Raw genomic sequence first — 23140 nt, 5'->3', positions numbered from 1 at the left:
CTGGACCTACAAGCATGCACCACTCCACCAGGCTTATTTTTTGTTTATTTCTTTTATTTTTAGTAGAAATGAGGTCTCATTATGTTGCCCAGGATGGTCTCGAACTCTTGGGCTCAAGCTATCTGCCCAGCTTGGCCTCCCAAAGTGCTGTGATTACAGGTGTGAGCCACCATGCCCGTACTAATTTTACAAACTCTTTACTGTCATATAAAGGCTGACAACTGAGCAAAATAAACTTATAGCAAGTCCTATCTTAGGATACCATTAATTCCTTAATGCCTCTAAGAAAATTATTCTTTCCCAGATAAAATATCTGATATTTCTTCCCCTGCCCCATTCAAAATAAAACAAACCATAGCCACAAAAATATGAAAGAGCCTTTTCGAAAGACTTAAATATAATACAAATAAAGACTTGCTTAAATATTGTTTAGTTTACTGGTTAAATATATTTTTAACAGCTCTTTAAAAGTTTCCTAGATCTCACAAAATAAAACTTAAGCCAAGTGTGTTTCCTCTTCAAAGGGCTCATGCCCATGGCAAAATTAGCTTTCAGCCATACTTTCTACAAATATCTATTTCAAATAATTCTTCCCACAGAAATGAGCCAATGGTCTAATAAAACATTCCTGCCACAGGGGAGAAAATTCTGTAAGGAACAGCAAAACTAAAAATGTTAAATTAGGCTGGAGGTTTTTCACTGGAGATCAGCCACCTTCAGCTGTTCACTGATTGCCATGTCTGATGGTTTTTCATTCACACGTACAAATATACAAAGTTGCATTTGAGTTTTTGTAATTTTAGTGCAAAAGTACTTCAGGATTATACATGTTGTTTAGAAAGAGTAATACTGAAACAGGAATCAGGAAACTTGGATTCCAGCCCTACCTCTGCCATGAGTTAGATGAAAACTATGTGGATGTTTCTTCATCTGTAAACTAAGCAGCCTAGACTCATGAGATAACCTAAGATCCCTTTCAGCACTTAGCATCGTGTTGCCCTTCAAAACTAACAAGTAAGCTAGCACCATCTAGTGGACTCCAAAAAAAAAAAAAAATCATGGAATAGGTAATAGTGGAAAAGATTCTTATAAGCAAAATGTCTAGAGAGTTCTCTTACTTTATTTTTCCTCCCAATGATTCAAAGACAACATTTGAAAGCAAGAATTATTCCAGGCACTATGAGCCACGACATAGTAATCAAGCCTATGTGAAAAAGTTGAATTATTTCCAAATCTTTCATATTTATGATACTAGTGGTCAATTTTCCAGAAAGCAATATTATCTAGAAAATAAAGTAGGAAAAAAACTCTTAGTATCTCTGCTATTTACAATGATAATTTTTAGGAATATATGATGTGAAATTTATAAATTGACAACTATATTGCTTCAATTAAAGAAATTTTTTTTCAGATTAAAGTTTTTGTAGAAACAGAAATATCATGAACAAGAATATTAAAATAATCACTCTTACATGTTAACATATTTACAGTTTTTATTTTTATTCAATATTTAATAAAAGAAATAATTTAATCCAATTCCATATATAGAGAGAAAATGTATATCACTATGATATTAAAGTCAAGAGAGTCATTTGTTATGGGTGGGAAAAGTCAAGATAACCATTTATTTTGTTTATTGCTACATCTTCAGAAATATTTCAGTGCTGGAAAAGCGCTTATACATATAGGTACTCAATAAATTTTTTCATTTTGAAAAAATATCAAAATCATTACATTTGTTCAGCATAAAGAGTTTTAATGTAGTATAAAAATAGTAATAATCTTAATTATTAAATGTATATTTATTAAAGAAGTAGAAGAATAGAACAATAAGGTAATTTAAAACTTAGGCACTAGGGATAGACTGCTGAGTTTCAAATCCTGTCTCTATCATTTACTAGCTGTGTAATTTTAGATAATTTACTTTACTTCTTTGTGTCTCAGTTTTCTTATCTGGTGGGGTCAGAATTTTTTTTTTTTCCGAGACAAGGTTTCCCTTTGTTGCCCAGCCTGGAGTGCAGTGGCATGATCACAGCTCACTGCAGCCTCAACCTCCCAGTCTCATGAGATCCTCCCAACTCAGCCTCCCGAGTAACTGGGAATGCAGGAGTGTGCCACCATGCTCAGTGGTACAGTGTGGATATTTGTCCCAGATCTCATGTTGAATTCTAATCCTCAAGGCTGGAGGTGGGGCTTTCTGGTAGGTGTTTGGATCATGGGGGAGGGTCCATCAGGGCTTGGTGCTGTCTTGGAGATAAGAGTTCTCACAAGATCTGGTCGTTTAAAAGTATATGGCAACATCCCCACCACCACCGCATTCTGTCTCCCTTGCTCCTGCTTTTGCCTTGCAACGTGCCTGCTCCAGCTTTGCCTTCTGCCATGATTGTAAGCTTCCTAAGGCCTCTCTAGAAGGCAAGCAGATGTCAGTACCATGCTTCCTGTAAAGCCTGCAGAACCATGAGTCAATTCAACCTCTTTTCTTTTATCTAGTATTGGGTATTTCTTTGTAGCAATGCATAAATGGCCTAATAAACCTGGCTAATAAAAAAAAATGTAGAGACAGGGCCCCACTATGTTGCCCAGTTTGGTCTTGAACTCCCGGCCTTAAGTGATCCTCCCTCCTTGGCCTCCCAAAGTGCTGAGATTATAAGCGTGAGCCACTGTGCCCAGCATAAAACATTTAATGGTACCTAACTCATGCCAGTGATGTGAAAAGCAACCTAGCTAATTTGTATAAAGCACTTAAATACCTGTTAGTAAGAAAGCTATTATTATATAATACTAAATTGTATTTTTATGTAAATAAAATGTATAAAATAACTTTTCAAATATGGATTTATTCAAAATTAATTTAGCTTCAAAACTTTCTGCTAGAAAGTTAATGAAATTCAACATAAATTAAGATAAGCAAAGACAACTAGATTTTAAATTATAAATCCCCTATTTTTCATTTGCTTTGGCTATTATTTTAAAAACTAATTCAAAAATACTAACGCAAAGTACTAAAGGTTTTCCATGAACCATTTCATAAACTTTAACAATCATGTGGCAACATTCATTCAATATTTTTTTTTCCACATCTCATATAGAAAACACAGTTTTATCAATTTTGTCATAAATTTACTTATGGGAAATTTCAAACAAAGGACAACATGAAAGATTTTCTTATTTAAAACTGGTCATAAAATAGACAGTAGAAGGATGTTACCAGAAGCTGGGAAAGGTAGTGAGGGGCTGGGAGGAAGTGGAGATGCTTGCTTAATGTATTAAAAACAGAAGAAAACAAAAATCAGAATGAATGAATAAGACCTATTATTTGATAGCACAACAGCATGATGATAGTTAATAATAACTTAATTGTACATTTTAATATAGCTAAAAGACTGTAATTTGATTGTTTGTAGAAACAAAGGATAAATGCTTGAGGAGATAGATACCCCATTTTCCATGATATTATTTCACATTGCATGCCTGTATCAAAACATCACATGTATCCCATAAATATATACACCTACTATGTACACACACACACACACACACACAAAATAAAATAAAATTGGTATGAATATTTCACAGCATATTTCTATTTTTACAACTGCATAGTTTAATTAGAATAGAAAACAATCATAATTAATTTCAAATAAATTGCCTTAAAAAGACTGAAGCATTCACTATTCTCATTCACTTAAATGCAAATAGTCTCAACCAAATAAATATGTACATTAATATTTTCTAATAAAAATAAGAGTTAACATTACATATTAATTACTGTGATAATTATAGCACAGTAAGACTTAGAAACAAATTAAACTTGAAACTATCAACGTGAAATATTGTGGTATTGCTTCCAATTTTATTCACCTCCTTAAGAAATATTATAGCATGGAATAATAACTCACTAACTTATAAACACAAATCTATCTTTGTGTCCCTTCATAAGAGTTCTTAGCATCAATATATCACTGAAAGACAAAATCTATGCTTTTCACTTAGCTCAACCAGAATCTCTAAGCAGTTCCTGAAGATGAAAAACAGACTCCAACTGCTCTTCAGAAAATCTACTTTCTCAAGTATACTGTTCTCACACTCAATAAATACAGTGTTTTCATTGTATCCAACAGACACCAAAGAAGTCTTTTACCTTGTTTGCTCTGTATTGCATGCACAGAGACACCTCAGGTTCATCAATTAATACCATGGCAGTTTTCACATAAATCTTGCTGATATCCTATCGCAGAAAATCCATTACTTACAAAAAAAAAAAATTCCATACAGCACTGCTGGCAATGAAAACGAAGTAAATGGGAATTGAAGCATTTCTTTTTTACAAACAGCCTTTTTTTTCTTTTTAAAGTTTGCTTCAGTGTGTGCCAATATAGTAACATACATTATCAATGCACTTGCCTTCACTCCAACAACAACAAAATTATTTTAAACTAAAATTTTAAAGTAAAAATATTTGTGTCAAAACTGTCAACATTTCCATATGGGAGAAGTCATAATGATCCCAAAGCAGCAGCAAAAGAACGTGGGCAAATAAACACATTAAAGCATATTATATATTATATTTTCAAAAGTGTGCCTTGAAATGTTTGCAAAATAAAGCTTATTTTGTGAAAACAGCTATATTTTACCCATATTTTAAAAAATAAAGGAGATGATGGTGACTGCCTAGATCCAATGCTCCCAATACCTCCTCTAGAAATCCATAAAGAGTAACAAAATAAAAAATAAACACAACTTACAATTCCAGTGTAAGTGGGAGATAAGGAAATTACAATCCGAATTTTTTGTAAGTGAGGTAATAGGTATCTGGGACCAACATAATCCAGTTGGAATCCAGACTTGTGCGAGGGATAAGTAAGAAGTAGAGGAGCCCAAGTGATGGCAGACCCCCTGTATTGTGAACAAGGTTTTCTTCCAGAAAGAAGGAATACCCTGAGTAGGATGACAGAATTAAGACCAAATATATAAGGTGAATTAATAAACGCAAGTGGTTATAGCTTATATGAGAAAAAAATTTAAACTTGGAGCAAAAAATAAAACCTAAATCTATAATGTATAAAAATAAATGTCTACATTTGATTCAAAAGGTTAAAAATAAAAAAGACGGCCAGATAGGCAAACACAGATAAAAATAAACCATATCAGACAAGGTAGAATTTAGTTTCAAAGGCATTAAAGAGAAAATGAAGGAAACATAATAGTCAAAGCTAAAATTTACAATAAGGATAATGCACTTATAAAATTGAACGGCAGCAACATTCACAAAACAGAAACCAAAGGATTTACCAAAAAAAAAAGGCTGATTAATAATAAATCAATAGCAGGCAAATTCACAATAACTCAACTTCCTCAGTCCAAAGTAAATCAAGCAAACAGAACACCTTAAGAAAAATTATCAGCAAGGTAGATCTTATAGATATAAAACAAACTCTTTATCCCAATAATAATAATAAAAAAACCCTGCCTCCTTTTCAAGTAAATCTAAAACATTCATGAAAATTGACCACATATTAGATTAGCAAGAGAGCCAAAATAAGTTCCAAAAAGAGAAATAGCACAAAAATTATTCTCCAGCTATAAAGCAATGAAACTAAAAAGAATCAACAACAAAAAAATGATCTTTCTATATGGAAATTTTAAATCTTAGATAAAAGATTTTTAAAAACTCTAAAATTATAAAAATGATGAAAATATCTACATGTCAGAAGTTACAGACTAAGCACTGCTCAGAGGGAAAACTATAGATTTAAGTATTTATGTCAATATGATTAAAAAAAGATTTAAAAATAATTGAATTAAATATTTAACTCAAAATAGAAAAGAACAGCATAATAAACAGAAAAGAAAAAGCCAAGAAAATAGTATTATCATGCATTTGTGGTAAAAGTACTAAACGGCAATGATATGGTTTGGTTGTGTCCCCACCCAAATCTCACCTTGTATTGTAATAATCCCCACATGTCAAGGGCAGGCCAGGTGGAGATAACTGAAACATGGGGGAAGTTTCCTCCATATTGCTCTTGTGGTAGTGAATATATCTCACAAGATCTGGTGGTTTTATAAATGGGAGTTCCCCTGCACAAGTCCTTTTGCCTGCCGCCATGTAAGATGTCCCTTTGCTCTTGTATTGTCTTCCTCCATGATTTTGAAGCCTCCCAGTCATGTGGAACTGTGAGTCCATTAAACCTCTTTCCTTTATAAATTACCCATTCTCGGGTATGTCTTTGTCAGCAGGATGAGAATAGGCACAATATATATAAAGCGAGTCTGACACTATCTTCCTAAATTATTGATATCTTTTGGCCCATTGATAAAAATGGCAGGAAATTAACCTGAAGATATATCTGATTAAATATGAAATTAAGTAGATGTTATATTCATTATGGTAATATGGAAGATTGGAAACCATTCAATATCCATCAGCAAGGCAAAAATGGGAAAACTCTGGTTATTTCACACAATAGAAAATTAAGTAGCTATGGAAAAAGAATTATAAATTCCATAATAAGTTGTCAAAAGCAAGATAAAGAACAGTACTTAAAATATGCTACATTTTGTGAGAGGATTAGCATACACACATGTATTTCCTTAGATATGTACATATATATAGATGCACACATATATATGTTTTATATATTATATATGTACATTTTATACAAAAATTCCACATATAAAAGTAAACAGGAGAGAAGAGTGAAAAGGACAGGAACTAAAGCACAATAACTTCAGTATGCTTTTTTAATGTAGTTTTTATTTTGGAATCACGAATCTGTGTTACATATAAAAGTAAAATACAATCAAATGGGAAAAGTGATTAATTTATCAAATTAGTAGAAAACTAAATTATCAAATTTATAACCTAATCCCAAAGATAAAATATTTCAAATGATTTTATAACATACCATTTTAATCATATCTGTTTGGGATAGTGCAAGGACAAAAAATGTAAAGAAATCTTAAAATTAGTAAGTTATATTGTCAATAGTAATATTGGCATTGTTGTTTTGAAGCTATTTTATGGATAAGATATGGCACGTGGTTATAATAATGTTGCCACAAACCATGGAATATAGTGGAAGAAAATATGAATACAGCTGTAAGTCTAAAGCATATTTGCTATCCTCAATTCAAGTTCACAAAACAATTAGAGTATCAAAATGAATAACAGAGCAACTGACTAAAATATTCTGAGCTATAAAAATGTGTATTTTCATAAGTATATTAAGAGAGAGAGAGAAAGGTAGAACAAGTAGTAAAACAAACTAAATAAACAAACCAAAAACAAGTTGGCACCACTGAAAGTAACTAGGGTCACTAAGACTTTAAGAGTTTGTCAATACAATAGTAAGCATTTAGCCCTGACTTTATGCTACAAAGCATTTCAGAATAACAAAATAGTTCTAACTGATTAAAGAATTCCAGCTTAAAAGCTGTGGAAGAAATGATCAAATAGAAAACTCACAAATCACATCCTCTGCTGCATTAATTGATCCAGGTCATATTAATCAATGGATGAACATTAGATGAAAGGTTGATGGCGAACTTTATAATGGAGTGTTTAGGTTATCATTAGCTATACCCAACACTCAAGTGTAGCATCACTAAAAGTAAACTGTCAAATACTGTATGACTGCTGATGTAATCAAATATAAAGCACAGAACACCACCTATGAAGAATTCCTGCCAAAGCAGCTTACTTTCGAATTTAATCAAATCTTTTTAAACTAACTTCAATTTATAGAAAATATAGGGTTTAATGAAACAATTTCAATAAAACTAGAAAAAGTAAATGGACAAAGCCTGAGGCAGGACATTCCGCAAGACAATTCACACAGGTTCTACAACAAATCAATGGAGGGGGAAAAAAAAGCCGTGAGGACTGCTGCAGATTTAAAGAGACTTCAAAGTCCTAGATAAATGTAATATATACTCATTATTGATATTATGATTCCAATAAACCCAGACACTTAGGAAATTAGAAAAATTTGATTATGTACTATCAGTTGATACAAGGGTTCATTATTAATCCCATTAGGTGTTATAATGCACTGGGGTTAAGTAAGAGAGGGCCATATTATTGAAAACTGTCTCCTGAAGCATGAAGGAATGGAATTACATGGTCTGGGGATCTGCTTTATGAAAGAAAAAACGAAATCAAAACCCCAAAAAAGTAAAGATGAAGCAAATGTTTAATATAACTAATGGTTATATGGAATTTCCATGTATTATTCTACATTTATAAATGTTTGAAATTTTCCACAATAAAAAGAGAAGAAAAAACAAAATATACACAGAAAAGCAAAACTAATAGTAGAACCAAGACTAAATACAGAAATTAAGCTTACTACTGTTCCCTTATCTATGCCCATTCTACTCTGATATTTCAGTCTAGATTAGACTTTCTAATGGTTATAGGATTGAAAAGGTGGACAGTATGGTATCCTCCGGGAGCCCAATATTTCAGCCATTTGTACCATATCAAAGTAAAGTTTTAATCCAGTTCCCAACTTTTTGGCAATCCTTGATTTTTCATTAACCATTATTAACCCTCTGCCAAGGCCCTTGAGAATTCCATAATGAATAAAATAATAAAAAACAATAGAGGAATTCAAGCCAGGAGGTGAATAATACAATTTTTACTTCAGAATCATCATGCTGACAATAATGCAGAAGTAACTTGAGTTTCATTTCAGTGGGTAGAAGAGGGAAGTTGGGTAATAAGAGGTTAAGGCAAACACAAAACATTCTTTCTTTCCCAAAACTTGACAATAAAGGGGAAGAAGAGAGGGGAGGCAAAGACAGAACTCAACGTGAGGTAAGAGGAAATTTTTTTTGTTTTGTTTTGTTTTGTTTTTTGTTTTTATTTTCATTTAGAGATGTGAGAGAAAGGGCACAGCAATAGAAACACTTTGACAGAAGGCTGATGAAAAATAATGGAGTAAGGTCCAGAAGGGCTGATGGGAATATTTATAGAAAATAGGACTAGTTGACTGTAGTGATACATGTCTGTAGTCCCAGCTACTCAGGACACTGAGGTGGGCAAATCTGTTGAGCCCAGGAGTTCGAGACAAGCCTGGGCAACATAGCAAGACCTTATCAAAAAAATAAAAATAGATAAATAAATAAAAAATAAAAGATAGGCCGGGAACGGTGGCTCAAGCCTGTAATCCCAGCACTTTGGGAGGCCGAGACGGGCGGATCACGAGGTCAGGAGATCGAGACTATCCTGGCTAATACAGTGAAACCCCGTCTCTACTAAAAAATACAAAAAAAACTAGCCGGGCGAGGTGGCGGGCGCCTGTAGTCCCAGCTACTTGGGAGGCTGAGGCAGGAGAATGGCGTAAACCCGGGAGGCAGAGCTTGCAGTGAGCTGAGATCCCACCACTGCACTCCAGCCTGGGCGACAGAGTGAGACTCCGTCTCAAAAAAAAAAAAAAAGATAAACTTGGGTCCACAAAAAAATTGCTAAAACAAAAAAATAAAAGGACTGGTCTTTAAGTAAGAAAAGAGATTTTCATTGCTACCTATATAAATTATAAGACATAAGGAAGGAAGTCAATATAGTTACATAGATATGCAGATATAGCTCTGGAGGGACTGAGAAGTTTAGGGAGATTCGGCCTGATGAATCTTTCATGTAGATTTAGCAACTTTATCTGAAGAAGGAAAGATTAGTCCAAGTGATGTATGTAGCTAATGAGAGTGGTGATGAAAAAGGTTTACCAGCAAACAGTTACAACAATTGCTGAGGCATTTGGGAAGCATAGGATCCATAAAAATATCAAGGCACAATATCTAGGTGTTATATTCCCGTAGAGCTCAGATCACTATTGGATGTAGGAAAAGAAACAGAGAAGCATATATACTAACTTGGGGGGCTGCTAACAACTAGAGTTGCCAGTGATGGGAGAGCATATTCCCTTTATAGACATTAAAAATAATTGAATTTTTCTAATCTAGATTTTAAAAGTATAACATAAATAAAATATGCACATTTGTGATGGCGGCCTACTCTTAAAAAGGAATAAATAAAACAAAATAGATTATGAGAAATAAATGTTTAAATATTACAATTTCATTGTGCTTACCAATTCGAGTAATTTTATTATGTGAAAGTTCAAGACATTGAATATTAGTGCAGCCATCCAAACCATGAAGAGAAGTCAGTTGATTTTTATTAAGAAGAACAACACAGAGATTTTCCAGATTTTCACAGTCAATAGCCTCAATACGGTTTTCCTGAAGCAAAGAACAAATGCAATTAGTTTTACTTCAATGGCTTATTAATGAAATATTTAAAGCTTTCAAAAAGAGGAAAGATGAGATAGGATCTCCAAATTAATATCTGAATCTTTAACTTCTAAGATAACCCTGAAAACTGTTATACTATTTGGATGAAAATATTAAGTAAACTAATAAATAATTAATTTTTAATGTATTAAATATTATTGTTTTAAAACACAGAGGATAACAAAGTATTTTAAACAATATAAATTTTAAAAAGTGAATATATTGTCATTCTTGTTTCTCCCATCTTGAATGGGAATGGCTACTGTTGTTAATCAAGCCGTGTCTCACCATTGTATGTGGGGTGGCAGTAGGTAATTTTTAATTTTATATTGCAGATATCTGAGTTGAGCTGGCTTCACCTCAGTGGATGCATCCAAGGAACTGGACCTGATGAGCCTCCTCTTCACCTGGATCTGATTTAGATGAGAAAAGCCTGTGCTTCAAGCTTGAGCCCGATGCCTTAAGTTAATGATACTTTCGTGTATTTGGGATATGAACGTATTTTGCATGTGGGAAAGATGTGAATCATTATAAGCCAGAGGATAGATTTTAATAGACTGTTACTTTGGTAGCTCCCAGTAAACATCAGAAACCAATATTCACATATGCATACAGTCCCCTTCCACATGACCTCAGGGCTTAGCCAATAAAACATTAGCCAACATGATGTAAGCAGATGTTTTATAAGCACTTGCACACTGCAGCATGTCTTTTAGGTTCTTGAGATCCTGCTCTTGAGAAATACCCTACAAACTCCCTGGAAAGAAGCCCCATATAACAGAGAGATTCCCATCTTCCAGGCAATTCTGCCAAGGCAGTAGACACATAAGGTAAGTGATTTAGGACATTCTAGCTCTAGCTTCCATCTCACTGCAGTTACATAAGAGACCCAGTAAATACAATAGAAATCAGAAAAAATGCCCAGCCAAGTTTAGTCACAATTAATGGCCCACAGAACCATGAACAAATAAGATGGTTGTTGGTTGAAACTACTAAGTAATATAGTCATTTGTTGTGCAGCAAAAGTAATGAAAATCATAACCATATTAGCTACAAAAAGAGTTAGTCATTTTAGGTCATATCATCCAATAAACTTCCCTCTCTGCTTCTCAAAACTTTACCATACCACTTGATCTCTTCAGGCTGAGTTACAAGTTAGTTTAGTAATTGTTTCTTCAAAAGTGTCATTTCTGAAATGTAAACAAAAATCCATTTTACATTTTATTATAAAATAAATAACAGTAGGACAGAGAGCATACCTGTGCATCAATGTACTTAAGTTTTTTACAATTACTCAGGCTGTGCAAAGAAGTTAATCCACAGTGTTGAAGGGATAGAAACTGAAGATTTGTACACTCTGCCAGTGTAGAAAGAACACAGCCTGGCAAATCTTGAAATGTAACTGTTGTAACCTAGAGGAATCAAGAAAATTGGAGTGTACAGTGTTATTTAACAAAAATGAATATAAACAACATTAGCCTTACAAAACTGTTTAGAAAATTCATTTAAGAAAAGTAATACTGTATGTTGAAGCCTATGTTTGCTAACAACTCAATTTGCTAAGTTATCTGGTCTCTTTTGTTCCCCACATACAAAAACAAAATATTGCAATCATCTATGACAAATTCAAGCCCAAAGGTAAGATACATAAATGCAACAACATAATCATGTATTAGCTCATTCTCTGTTTTTTCGCCAATTTTTGATTTTTAAAGTGGTATGGACTTCAAATTATACTATATAGCTACAGTAACCAAAACAGCATGGTACTGGCATAAAACAGACACACAGACAAATGAAACAGCACAGAGAACCCGAAAACAAATTTATACATCTACAGTGAGCTCATTTTCGACAAAGGTGCCAAGACCATACATTAGAGAAAGGACAGTCTATTCAATAAATGGTGCTGGAAAACACTGGATATCCATATGCAGAAAAATGAAACTAGACCCCCATCTCTTAATACACACAAAAATCAAGTCAAAATAGATTAAACATACTTAAATCTAAGACCCCAAACTATGACACTGATTATATATATATATATTTTTTTTTTTTAATTGGGGAAACTCTCCAGGACATAGGACTGGGCAAGTATTTCCTGAGTAATACCCTACAAGCACAGGCAACCAAAGCAAAAATGGACAAATGGAATTGCATCAAGTTACAAAGCTTCTGCACAGCAAAGGAAACAATCAATAAAGTGGAGAGACAGTCCACAGAAAGGGAATAATACTTGCAAACTATCCATCTGACAAGGGATTAGTAACCGGAATATATAAGAAGCTCAAACAACTCAATAGGAAAAGTCTCATAATCCAATTGAAAAATGGGCAAAAGATCTGAATAGATATTTCTCAAGAAAACATACAAATGGCAAACAGTCATATGAAAACGTGCTCAACATCACTGATCCTCAGATAAATGTAAATCAAAACGACAATGAGGTATCAATTCACCCCAGTTAAAATGGCTTATGTGCAGAAGTCAGGCAAATGCTGGAGAGGATGTGGAGAAAAGGGAACCCTCCTACACTGTTGGTGGGAATGTGAATAAGTACAGCCACTGTGGAGAACAGTTTGGAGATTCCTCAAAAAACTGAGCTACCAAATGTTCCAGCAATACCACTGCTAGATATATATCCGAAAGAAACCAAATCAGTATATTGAAGAGTCATCTGTATCCTCAAGTTTACGGCAGTACTCTGCACAATAGCCAAGATTTAGTAGCAACCTAAGTGTTCATCAACAGAGAAATGAATAAAGAAAAATAGTACATATACACCATGAGTACTATTCAGCCATCAAAAACAATGAGATCCTGTCATTTGCAACAACATAGATAAAACTGGAAGTCATAGGCCAGGCGTGGTGGCTCACGCCTGTAATCCCAGCACTTTGGGAGGCCGAGGCGGGCGGATCACAAGGTCAGGAGATCGAGACCACGGTGAAACCCCGTCTCTACTAAAAATACAAAAAAATAGCCGGCCGCGGTGGCGGGCGCCTATAGTCCCAGCCACTCAGGAGGCTGAGGCAGGAGAATGGCGTAAACCCGGGAGGCGGAGCTTGCAGTGAGCCGAGATCGCGCCACTGCACTCCAGCCTGGGCGACAGAGCGAGACTCCTGTCTCAAAAAAAAAAAAAAAAAAAAAAAACCTTCAGATAAATAAGACTTCTAGTTTCAAAATCATTTTAGGAATTATTCATAATCTAAAGCAATTTTGAAACAAATTTATTTTTAATATTTTTTTCACAAAGAAAATGTACTCATCAATTTGTATGGAGATAAATTCTATGTACTGCCTAGTTAATCTGTAACAAACGGATATAAATTCTGTAATTGGAAAACTGGCTCTACACTAAAAATGAAAACATTATTTAGAATTGAGCACTTAAAAATTGAAAATTCAACAACTACAGCTGTATAGTAACAAATGCTACTCAACATTATAATTTATATTATTCAGCGTGATTTAGTAACATGTTGCTTGCAAACAAATATACAACCACAATTAAGTTCTAGTTATTTATGATTTATTTATATATTTAATCTTATTATCTATTCTGTTACAGTATCCCTGTTAGTGGTATTTATTTTTGAATATGAGGAGCTTCATATTTTCTCCTTTAATTGAAGCCCTTTTCATTGAATATTTTTAAAAATCTTTACAGTATAGCGATATATTCCCTACTCGACCACAGATTTTTTCCAAATATATGAGATCAAAATAAATTTTTGTATTAATTTTGTATTAATTTTTGTATTAATTAATTTTGTATTAATTAATTATAGAGACAAGTGCCACATATATAAAACCACTTTATGCTTCAAAATTAAGGTCAATATAGAATTAGTAATCATATGTGTTCATTACTGTACGGTCAACTTGAAAAACAGCAATTGGAGCACAATGGGTTTTGGGTAAATGTTTCTTAAATAAATAAATGAATGAACTTCCCTAGCCTGTGGCAAAACTCAACTGTATTTATAGCACTCACACTTCCTTTTTCTTATAATGAATTATGTAAAAACATTTGAAAAAGTTATACTTTCAGACTCTGATGACTTGAGAATGAACTATTCCACCTATAGAAGCTATGAAACACTCATTATATTTTAATAACAGATTCCAAATCAATTTTCTACTTAATCATCTATATTTTCCCAAATCCTTTATGGCCCATTGGACATAAAATTCCCTAACACAGCAATATACTTTTTAGAGATTTTATTCTCAATTATTCTTGAGTTCAACCTAAGAAGTGTCAGTCATCTATGGTAAATGTAATTACAAAAGTAATGCAAGCAACAAGTCTTTTTTTTTTTTTTAACTTTTTCAGAATATTTGTTCAGTGGTCCAAACTCAAATCTATTTGGCAGAGAAAAATAATATTGTTTTAAAAATCAGCTGCAAAGGGACTGAGTCCAATGTTTGACTAGTGGCTTGAATAGAACAGCTACAAAATAATTTCAGGTAAGTCATGTATCATTCCAATAGCAGTTCATCACAATTTACTTTGTATAAGAGAAGTGAGACTTCTTGATCTAAAAGTTACTAAGCATCTAAAATATTATTATGCATGTATGATATAAAGCAATATTTAAAAATCCTTAAGCTCAATGCCCTTTTTTGTGGTAGTTATTACTTAACACAAGTTACCATTAGTAGCAAACTGCGAAAAATAAAAGAGAAAATAGTTAAAACATTTAAAAATTTAAAATAAAAATATATTCATTACCTATAATTATTGCTCTTTAGTCTTCCCTTCTGAGATATTACTGTATATAACCCAATGGTCTAGTATTTTCAACTTTATAACTTTTTTGATGAAACAAGCTATTAAGCAGCCCTCAAAAACAATCCATTTGTCCTTCTCTTTGCTTGCTTGAGACCCACATTTAACAAGTGATATTAGAAGTCCTGGGCCATGTTCATTACATACAGCATTTTAAAACTCAACGATCCTGTATCATAGATATTGCTCTGGGCCGGGCGCAGTGGCTCAAGCCTGTAATCCCAGCACTTTGGGAGGCCGAGACGGGAGGATCACGAGGTCAGGAGATCGAGACCATCCTGGCTAACACGGTGAAACCCCGTCTCTACTAAAAAATACAAAAAACTAGCCGGGCAAGGCGGCGGGCGCCTGTAGTCCCAACTACTCGGGAGGCTGAGGCAGGAGAATGGCGTGAACCCGGGAGGCGGAGCTTGCAGTGAGCTGAGATCCGGCCACTGCACTCCAGCCTGGGCGGCAGAGCGAGACTCCGTCTCAAAAAAAAAAAAAAAAAAAAATAGATATTGCTCTTCCAGTTTGTGAAAGACAAAACTGAGGCTCATACAGGTCAAGCAGTTGCATAAGGTGACACAGCCAGTAAATGGCAGAAATAAAATTAGAAACAGTCTTAACATAGAACTTAGTAGTCTAATAAACTACACTTCAATAATTTTACATTAATTTCCTCTTCAGTCAATATACTTTATCTAAACTGTGAAACTGGTAATATGAGGAGATCAGATTAACATTCAATTGCAGTTCTTTTTTTTTATTATTATACTTTAGGTTACATGTATACATGAGATAAATGTGCAGAACGTGCAGTTTTGTTACACAGGTATACACGTGCCCTGTGCCATGGTGGTTTGCTGCACCCATCAACTGGTCATCTACGTTAGATATTTCTATTGGAATTCTGTATTCATCCATTTATTCATCCCCCCACCCATCAATCCTATAATCAGGTAATGAAAGTCATTACAGATAGTTCCTGTAAGATTGTTTAACACAGAATTTTAAAAAAAATTTATGATGGTGTGAGATCAATAGACATTTAGTTGAAACCATACTTCAAATTTTGAATTTTGATCTTTTCCCAAGCTAGCAATATAAAGTATGATAATCTCTCACAATGTCAGGCAATGCTAGGGAGCTGCAGCTTCCAGTCAGCCACACGATCATAAGGGTAAACAACAAATATCCTACAGTGTACCATGTTACCGGATGATTTTGCCCAGTTGTAAGCTATGTAGGTTTTTCTGGATGTAACTTCATTGTAACTTGAGGAGTATCTTTATTTGCCTGGCAATGTGTAAAGAAGTATGAACAATGTGTAAAGAAGTATGTCTTGAAGTCTCAAAGTAAGAGATTAATGTAAGCAAAATGAATGCATTACTGGGAGACAATAAACTTATTCTAAGCTTATCTCCAGAAGGACATCCCAAGGATGGCGGTGAGCGGTCAAGATAAGGACAGAGATCTGAAGCTAAAAGATCAGAAGGTCAAAAAGAAAGTGAGCCATGGATCAGTAGTAACAGTGGTGAATAAAGGCACCATAGTAAGCTATCTACGGAACAGATTCTTTACAGGAGTTGTCTGGTAACAAAAGGGACATTTTCTTTTTTTTTTTTTTTTTTTTTTTTTTTTTTTGAGACGGAGTCTCGCTGTGTCCCCCAGGCTGGAATACAGTGGCGCGATCTCGGCTCACTGCAAGCTTCGCCTCCCGGGTTCACGCCATTCTCCTGCCTCAGCCTCCCGAGTAGCTGGGACTACAGGCGCCCACTACCGCGCCCAGCTAATTTTTTGTATTTTTAGTAGAGACGGGGTTTCACCGTGGTCTCGATCTCCTGACCTTGTGATCCGCCCGCCTCGGCCTCCCAAAGTGCTGGGATTACAGGCGTGAGCCACCGCGCCCGGCCACAAAAGGGATATTTTCTTAACACTTTGGCATCTATATGGCACATTCACGTGTATTTTTCATCTTTATACTGTCTATTTGATGCTTCAAAGCCAAATTAAAAGCTTGAGATAGTTGCTTTAAGAAGTGATGAGAGGATTATGGTGCCCTTTAGAACACTGCTACTCAGATTAGTCCATTCACCAGCACCAACATCATCATTTAGAATCATTGCAAGAATGGAGGATGGGTGGATCACCAGACCTATTGAATCAGAATCCACATTTCAACAAATCTTCAGGTATTCTATAGATTTTAATAGTTTGTCAGGCCTTGCTCTGAAAAGTAAAAGAAAGTTAATTAGGCCGGGCGCGGTGGCTCACGCCTGTAATCCCAGCACTTTGGGAGGCCGAGGCGGGCGGATCACAAGGTCAGGAGATCGAGACCATGGTGAAACCCCGTCTCTACTAAAAATACAAAAAATGAGCCGGGCGCAGTGGCAGGCGCCTGTAGTCCCAGCTACTCGGGAGGCTGGGGCAGGAGAATGGCGTGAACCCAGGAGGCGGAGCTTGCAGTGAGCCAGGATCGCGCCACTGCACTCCAGCTTGGGCGACAGAGCAAGACTCCGTCTCAAAAAAAAAAAAAAAAAAAAAAGAAAGTTAATTGTCATTTTATGTAAATTGACAAGCGTTTGAAAGAAGGAACAGAGAGGGAGCTGGAGAAGAAATGCCAAGGAGAAAGAGATTCACACACCTTAACTTCCTTCTCATTGGACACAACAGATACCTACAAGAAAAGGGAGGAACACTACTGCTTCTATAACTTCATTTTCACTTTTGAAGCAAGTACACTGTAGGCATGAAGCCATCACTCGTGCCTAGCTGTAACAGATATTCATGAGGAAAATTAAATAATTGCTAATGTTATCATATTGGAAGGCCTGCAGCAATATGTTAGAGAAAGAAAAGTGCTAAAACATGATTCCAGAGATAACATGCCCAAGGAAAAAATTAGGGAAGAGCAGATGAGAGATTCTATATGTAGCTCTACAGACCTGATAGATGTGGCAAATACATTACCTAGGAAATAAAAGACACTTAAAAGTGTATGTCCCAGTTCTCATCTCTTATATTGCTATTTCATATACCACAAATCTCTTCAAAATCCCACTATTTTATTATTCTCTCACAGGATACTCTGAAGTCTTATTTACAGCAATTCTCAAGATCCATAATGTATTTATGTATCTATTTGTTTAAGCTCCGTAAAGGAAAAGACTGAGTTTTCTTTGTTTTTATTTAGTCCACCAATAAATATTGATCATCTTATTGGATAGATGAATATTTGCTGAGTGAATAAACAAAATAATGTTTACCTATTAATATGATTGTTCCTTTTCCTAGATATCTGTCTAGCAAGAAAGTCTATCAAGAAACTAAATAAACTTTATGGAATATATTTGACTTTCAGGCCTTAGATAAATATATGTATTTTAATCATAAGTCCTTTCTAGTGTTACACTGTTTAAAATATTTTCCCTTTTTCCATACGTTTGTTAGTTTCTGTGTCTTAATTTTGGTTGAAACAATGTTCTCCATAACCATATAAAATTAGTAACATTTGATGACAACTATTTTACATTTCAGACATACAGGCACCACCTTTAAATAGCACACAACTAAATAATTGTTTCTAGATAGGAGTTCTAGGGTCTGCTATCATGCAAGCCCTTCTTTCACAACAGTGGTCATGCACCGGGAATCCACTTTATTCCAAAAGGAACCACTAGGTGGTGTCGTGGCTCAAGTCTAAAGCAAACTTCTGTTTACTTAGGAGTTTCCTACTATAATTCTAACCCTAACTTTCTGTATGCTTCCATTCTTAGAGGTTTAAATAATGACTGTAGGGCCCTTGAACATAGGCTTCAAGATATTAAAAAATATAAATCAAAGCTGTTTATAGACTGTCACTTAGGGAAGATGCCTTGAACTATTTTAGTTGAGATATATTCCCTCCCAAATGGGGTAATACTTCATTCATAAATTTATTAAACAAGAGAGACAATTCTTGTATACAAAATATTTCTTTTTCTAAGATCTGAAAAGTTACATTTTAAAGAGCTAATTGCAATTAAATATGAAAAAGTATCATAAAATTAGAAATACCTGCTGTAAAGTATCCCAAGGGCCACATCGAAGAATTTCCAGTTTATCCAAAGCAGGTGTCATGTTGGCTGGGCATTTCACATGTCTCTTTCTTCTAACAATTTTCTTTTGTTGATTTTGCTTGAAAATTTCAAGCCAAGGTTTAAATGATTTTATCCAGGCTAGTCTCTTTTCTTCAATAGAATATAGAAGGGTTGACTCTGGTACAGAGCAGGTCATGCTTTCAGGTTCAGGTCCATTTTCAGGGCATTTTTCTGAAATTTTTCTAATCTCAGATTTAAGAGAGTTTACTTCTTTAGATACCATGGAGCTTTCTGCATTATAGTCACTCAAGTCTTCACAAGGAGCATGTCTACCTAACACATAATCTTGGTCATTTCTTTTGTCTTCTTTATTTATCATGGGATCAGTTGTGTTAAAAATCACAATGCCACTATTCCAAGCACTGTCTTTAGGGTTCTCCTCAATTTCCTTGACTTTTGAATAAACTTCTTTTTCTTGTAATATTACGTTTTCTCCTACATCTTCAGAATTTTCTGATGTTAGTGAGAGTGATTTTTGTTTCACTGAAATAATTAAAGTATCCTTATCTTTGTATAATAATCCATTCTGTTCTTGTATCTCTTCTTTTTCTACTTTTTGTATCTTTTTCTGCTGATTATCTTTGATTATTTTCTGTGTTTCATTGGTTTTCACTTCATTGATTTCTTGGTTATGTTCTAATATTATCTGGGTTTTTGGTCCCATATTCTCATTTATGACATGTTTCATGATTTCTTCTTTTTCTGCATCAGACTTTAATTCTTGCAGTGGAAACTGTTCTTTCAGATTTTCTTTTAGATCAGAGTCTCCCAATTCAGTTTTGTTATCTGCATTTTCATATTTTCTTTCTTGCTTGACCCATTCTTCTGAACATTGCTTTTTTGCTAGGTTTTCATTTTTGTCTTCCATTTTAAAATCTGCCAGAATTGCTTGGCTTGATACAGATTCTTTTAATTGTACTTGTATTGATTCTTTTAATATAGTCTGTCTATCTATATTTTCTTTCATATTTGATTCCTCAGCTAGCCAAAGGAGAACATCTTCCTGCTTCTTTAAATTTTCATCCACTAGATTTTTGGCTATATCACCCTTATCATTTGAAATATCTTCAAGACTTAAATGTTTGTTATTATATCCTCTCTTCTTTAATGCACTACTTATTATTAGCTGTTGACTTGCATCTTCTCTTAATCTTATTTTTTCCTTGATTATTAGTTGCTTTCTTTCTTGTTTCATAATATTCTTTTTGTCTTCATACTCTTTTTCTCTCCTTTTCCTTTCCTCTTCCTTTTGCTTTTTTCTCTCTTCTTTTATCCTTTGTTCTTCCTCTAATCTTTTTCGATTTTCTTCCTCCTTCTGTCGTATTTTTGCTTCCATTTCCTTCCACTCTTGTGCTTTCCTTTTCCTACTTTCAACTTGCTCTTTAATAATTGGGCCATATTTTTGATAGGCTACAAATGCTTTATATTTAGCCTGAATTTTAACAGCTGCATTATTCTGCTGTTTTAACAAACAATTTTTTTCTTTTTCCTGTTGGTCTTTAAATCTTGTCCTTTCTTCTTCCATTTGTAAATGCAAGTTTCTAATATACTCCTAAAACAAAGTAAGATACATGGTAGTCAGCATAAACTAAACATGAGATGTTACTAAAATGTCATCTGAAATATAGATTGAAAACAAATACTAAAACTGACATCTTAATAAAGTTTCTATAAAATTTATTTAGAGAAACTAAAGTCATTTATCTTAAAGGGTACACTTTTTTAATATTTAGGAGATTGAATCATGTTGTTAAGTTGATACTCTAATGTTATATGTATTCTAAGCCACCCAGATATAAATTGGAGATTTCCTTGAAGATAGAAAACATAAAATCAGAAAGACATAGAATAAGCAAACAAACAACAACAACAACAAAAGGGAAACCACAGGCTAAAAACCACATAGAAATAAAGGACTTCAAACTTTCTGGAATGAGAGTTCCGATCAAGAAGACTCAGCTAGTACTGAGACTGCAAAAACAGGAATTATTTTGTGAAACTTATGATACCAAGAAAGTCAGATAGTCCCTACATAAAAACAATATCCAGAACCAGCCTACTCACATATCTTACCCCTTCTCAATGACCAAAATAGTTGATAACCACATACTACTGTATTTAATGAAATATTTAGAGTTAGGTGAGAAAATATTATTTTTACTAGAGTCCTAAACCAAAAGTAAGCAGATCAACAAAATTAAGAAAATATCTATGGGAAACTAACAAAAAGGATATGAGACTATATTTTAATCAGCAGAAGGAAGAACCAATTTCTGAGAAAATCGAACTATTAAATAAACTAGATAAAAATTTAAAGAAAGATATTTTAGAAAAAATATTTAAACAGGAATAACCTCATATTTCAAGTGTTCAAATAAAAACAGCTCACTTAAATAATCAAAATAGAATGGCTGGACAGCTGATTACTTAAAAAAACATTCAAAATTAGATGTTTTCCCCCAACAACAAATAATAACAAAGATAAAAATGATATGTCAGAGGTAAAGAAGATTAACACAGAAACTCCAACACATGACTATTAGGAGTTCCTGAATAAAGAACTCTTTATTCAGGAGTTCCTGAATAAAGAACTGAGAAAAACTGAAGGGAAGAAAATAATAGAAAAATACATTTTCTTAAAAACAACAACAAAAAGCCATAGGAGAAAGACCGAACATTGCATGCACACATACACAACACACTTAGATAGATGCTAGCAATATTTCAGAACTCTAAGGAATGTCAGCTGTTAGTTTTACTGTGCTCCTTTTTAGGTAATATGTCTTTTTTCCTCTGGATGCTTCCAACACTTTATTTTTCCTTTGTCTTGAATTTGAATAGTATTATCTAATTCCAAGGTGTGATTTTCTTTGTATCTCTCCTCCTTGGGAATTGTGTATCACATTTGAAAGTAGGGATTATTTTCAGTTTTATGTACTGCCATATCTTAAACACTCAGAGAAGTGCCTGACCTAGTAGAAAACCAGTAAATATGTGTGGATGAATGTATAAAGTGAAAAATCCTAAAGCTTCAAAAGAATGTAAGGAAAAGGCATCAAATTTGCAATCATAGATAGCATAGGCAAAAATAAATAAATATGCAATGAAGTCATATCTTTACATTTTTTTTTTTTTTTTTTTTTGAGACGGAGTCTCACGCTGTTGCCCAGGCTGGAGTGCAGTGGCGCGATCTCGGCTCACTGCAAGCTCCGCCTCCCAGGTTCCCGCCATTCTCCTGCCTCAGCCTCCTGAGTAGCTGGGACTACTGGCGCCCGCCACCGCGCCCGGCTAATTTTTTGTATTTTTAGTAGAGACGGGGTTTCACCGTGGTCTCGATCTCCTGACCTTGTGATCCGCCCGCCTCGGCCTCCCAAAGTGCTGGGATTACAGGCTTGAGCCACCGCGCCCGGCCCTTTACATTGTTAAAAGTGGTATAAACCTGTATTCTACACCCAAAGAAATTGACCATTTTTGAAAGCAAACTAAAAATATTTTCAAATATGCAAACAAAGATTGAGAAAATCTAGCATCCAAAAACATTTTTTGAAAGTGTCGCTGGGCGCGGTGGCTCAAGCCTGTAATCCCAGCACTTTGGGAGGCCGAGACGGGCGGATCACGAGGTCAGCAGATCGAGACCATCCTGGCTAACACGGTGAAACCCCGTCTCTACTAAAAAAATACAAAAGAAACTAGCCGGGCGAGGTGGCGGGCGCCTGTAGTCCCAGCTACTCGGGAGGCTGAGGCGGGAGAATGGCGTAAACCCGGGAGGCGGAGCTTGCAGTGAGCTGAGATCTGGCCACTACACTCCAGCCTGGGTGGCAGAGCGAGACTCCGTCTCAAAAAAAAAAAAAAGAAAAGAAAAGAAAAGAAAATATTTAAGTGTATACTCCAGGAAATTAAAAATTGAGTCCAGAAATTGGCAGAA

General features: G+C 34.6%; 1 protein-coding gene across 1 annotated transcript in view; it reads right to left on the bottom strand.

Annotated features, from left to right (window-relative positions):
- Positions 1-23140, bottom strand: part of LRRIQ1 (leucine rich repeats and IQ motif containing 1) — a 133797-nt gene that overhangs the window by 93749 nt on the left and 16908 nt on the right. Inside the window, 5 exon segments of the mRNA XM_077953101.1 lie at positions 4746-4896; positions 4898-4938; positions 10095-10245; positions 11556-11708; positions 19133-20767. Coding sequence (XP_077809227.1) covers positions 4746-4896; positions 4898-4938; positions 10095-10245; positions 11556-11708; positions 19133-20767 — 2131 coding nt within the window.

The sequence above is a fragment of the Macaca mulatta genome, chromosome 11 (genome assembly GCF_049350105.2).
Source record: "Macaca mulatta isolate MMU2019108-1 chromosome 11, T2T-MMU8v2.0, whole genome shotgun sequence".
NCBI classification, from domain to species: domain Eukaryota; kingdom Metazoa; phylum Chordata; class Mammalia; order Primates; family Cercopithecidae; genus Macaca; species Macaca mulatta.
This window is presented reverse-complemented; position numbering and strand designations above follow the sequence as displayed.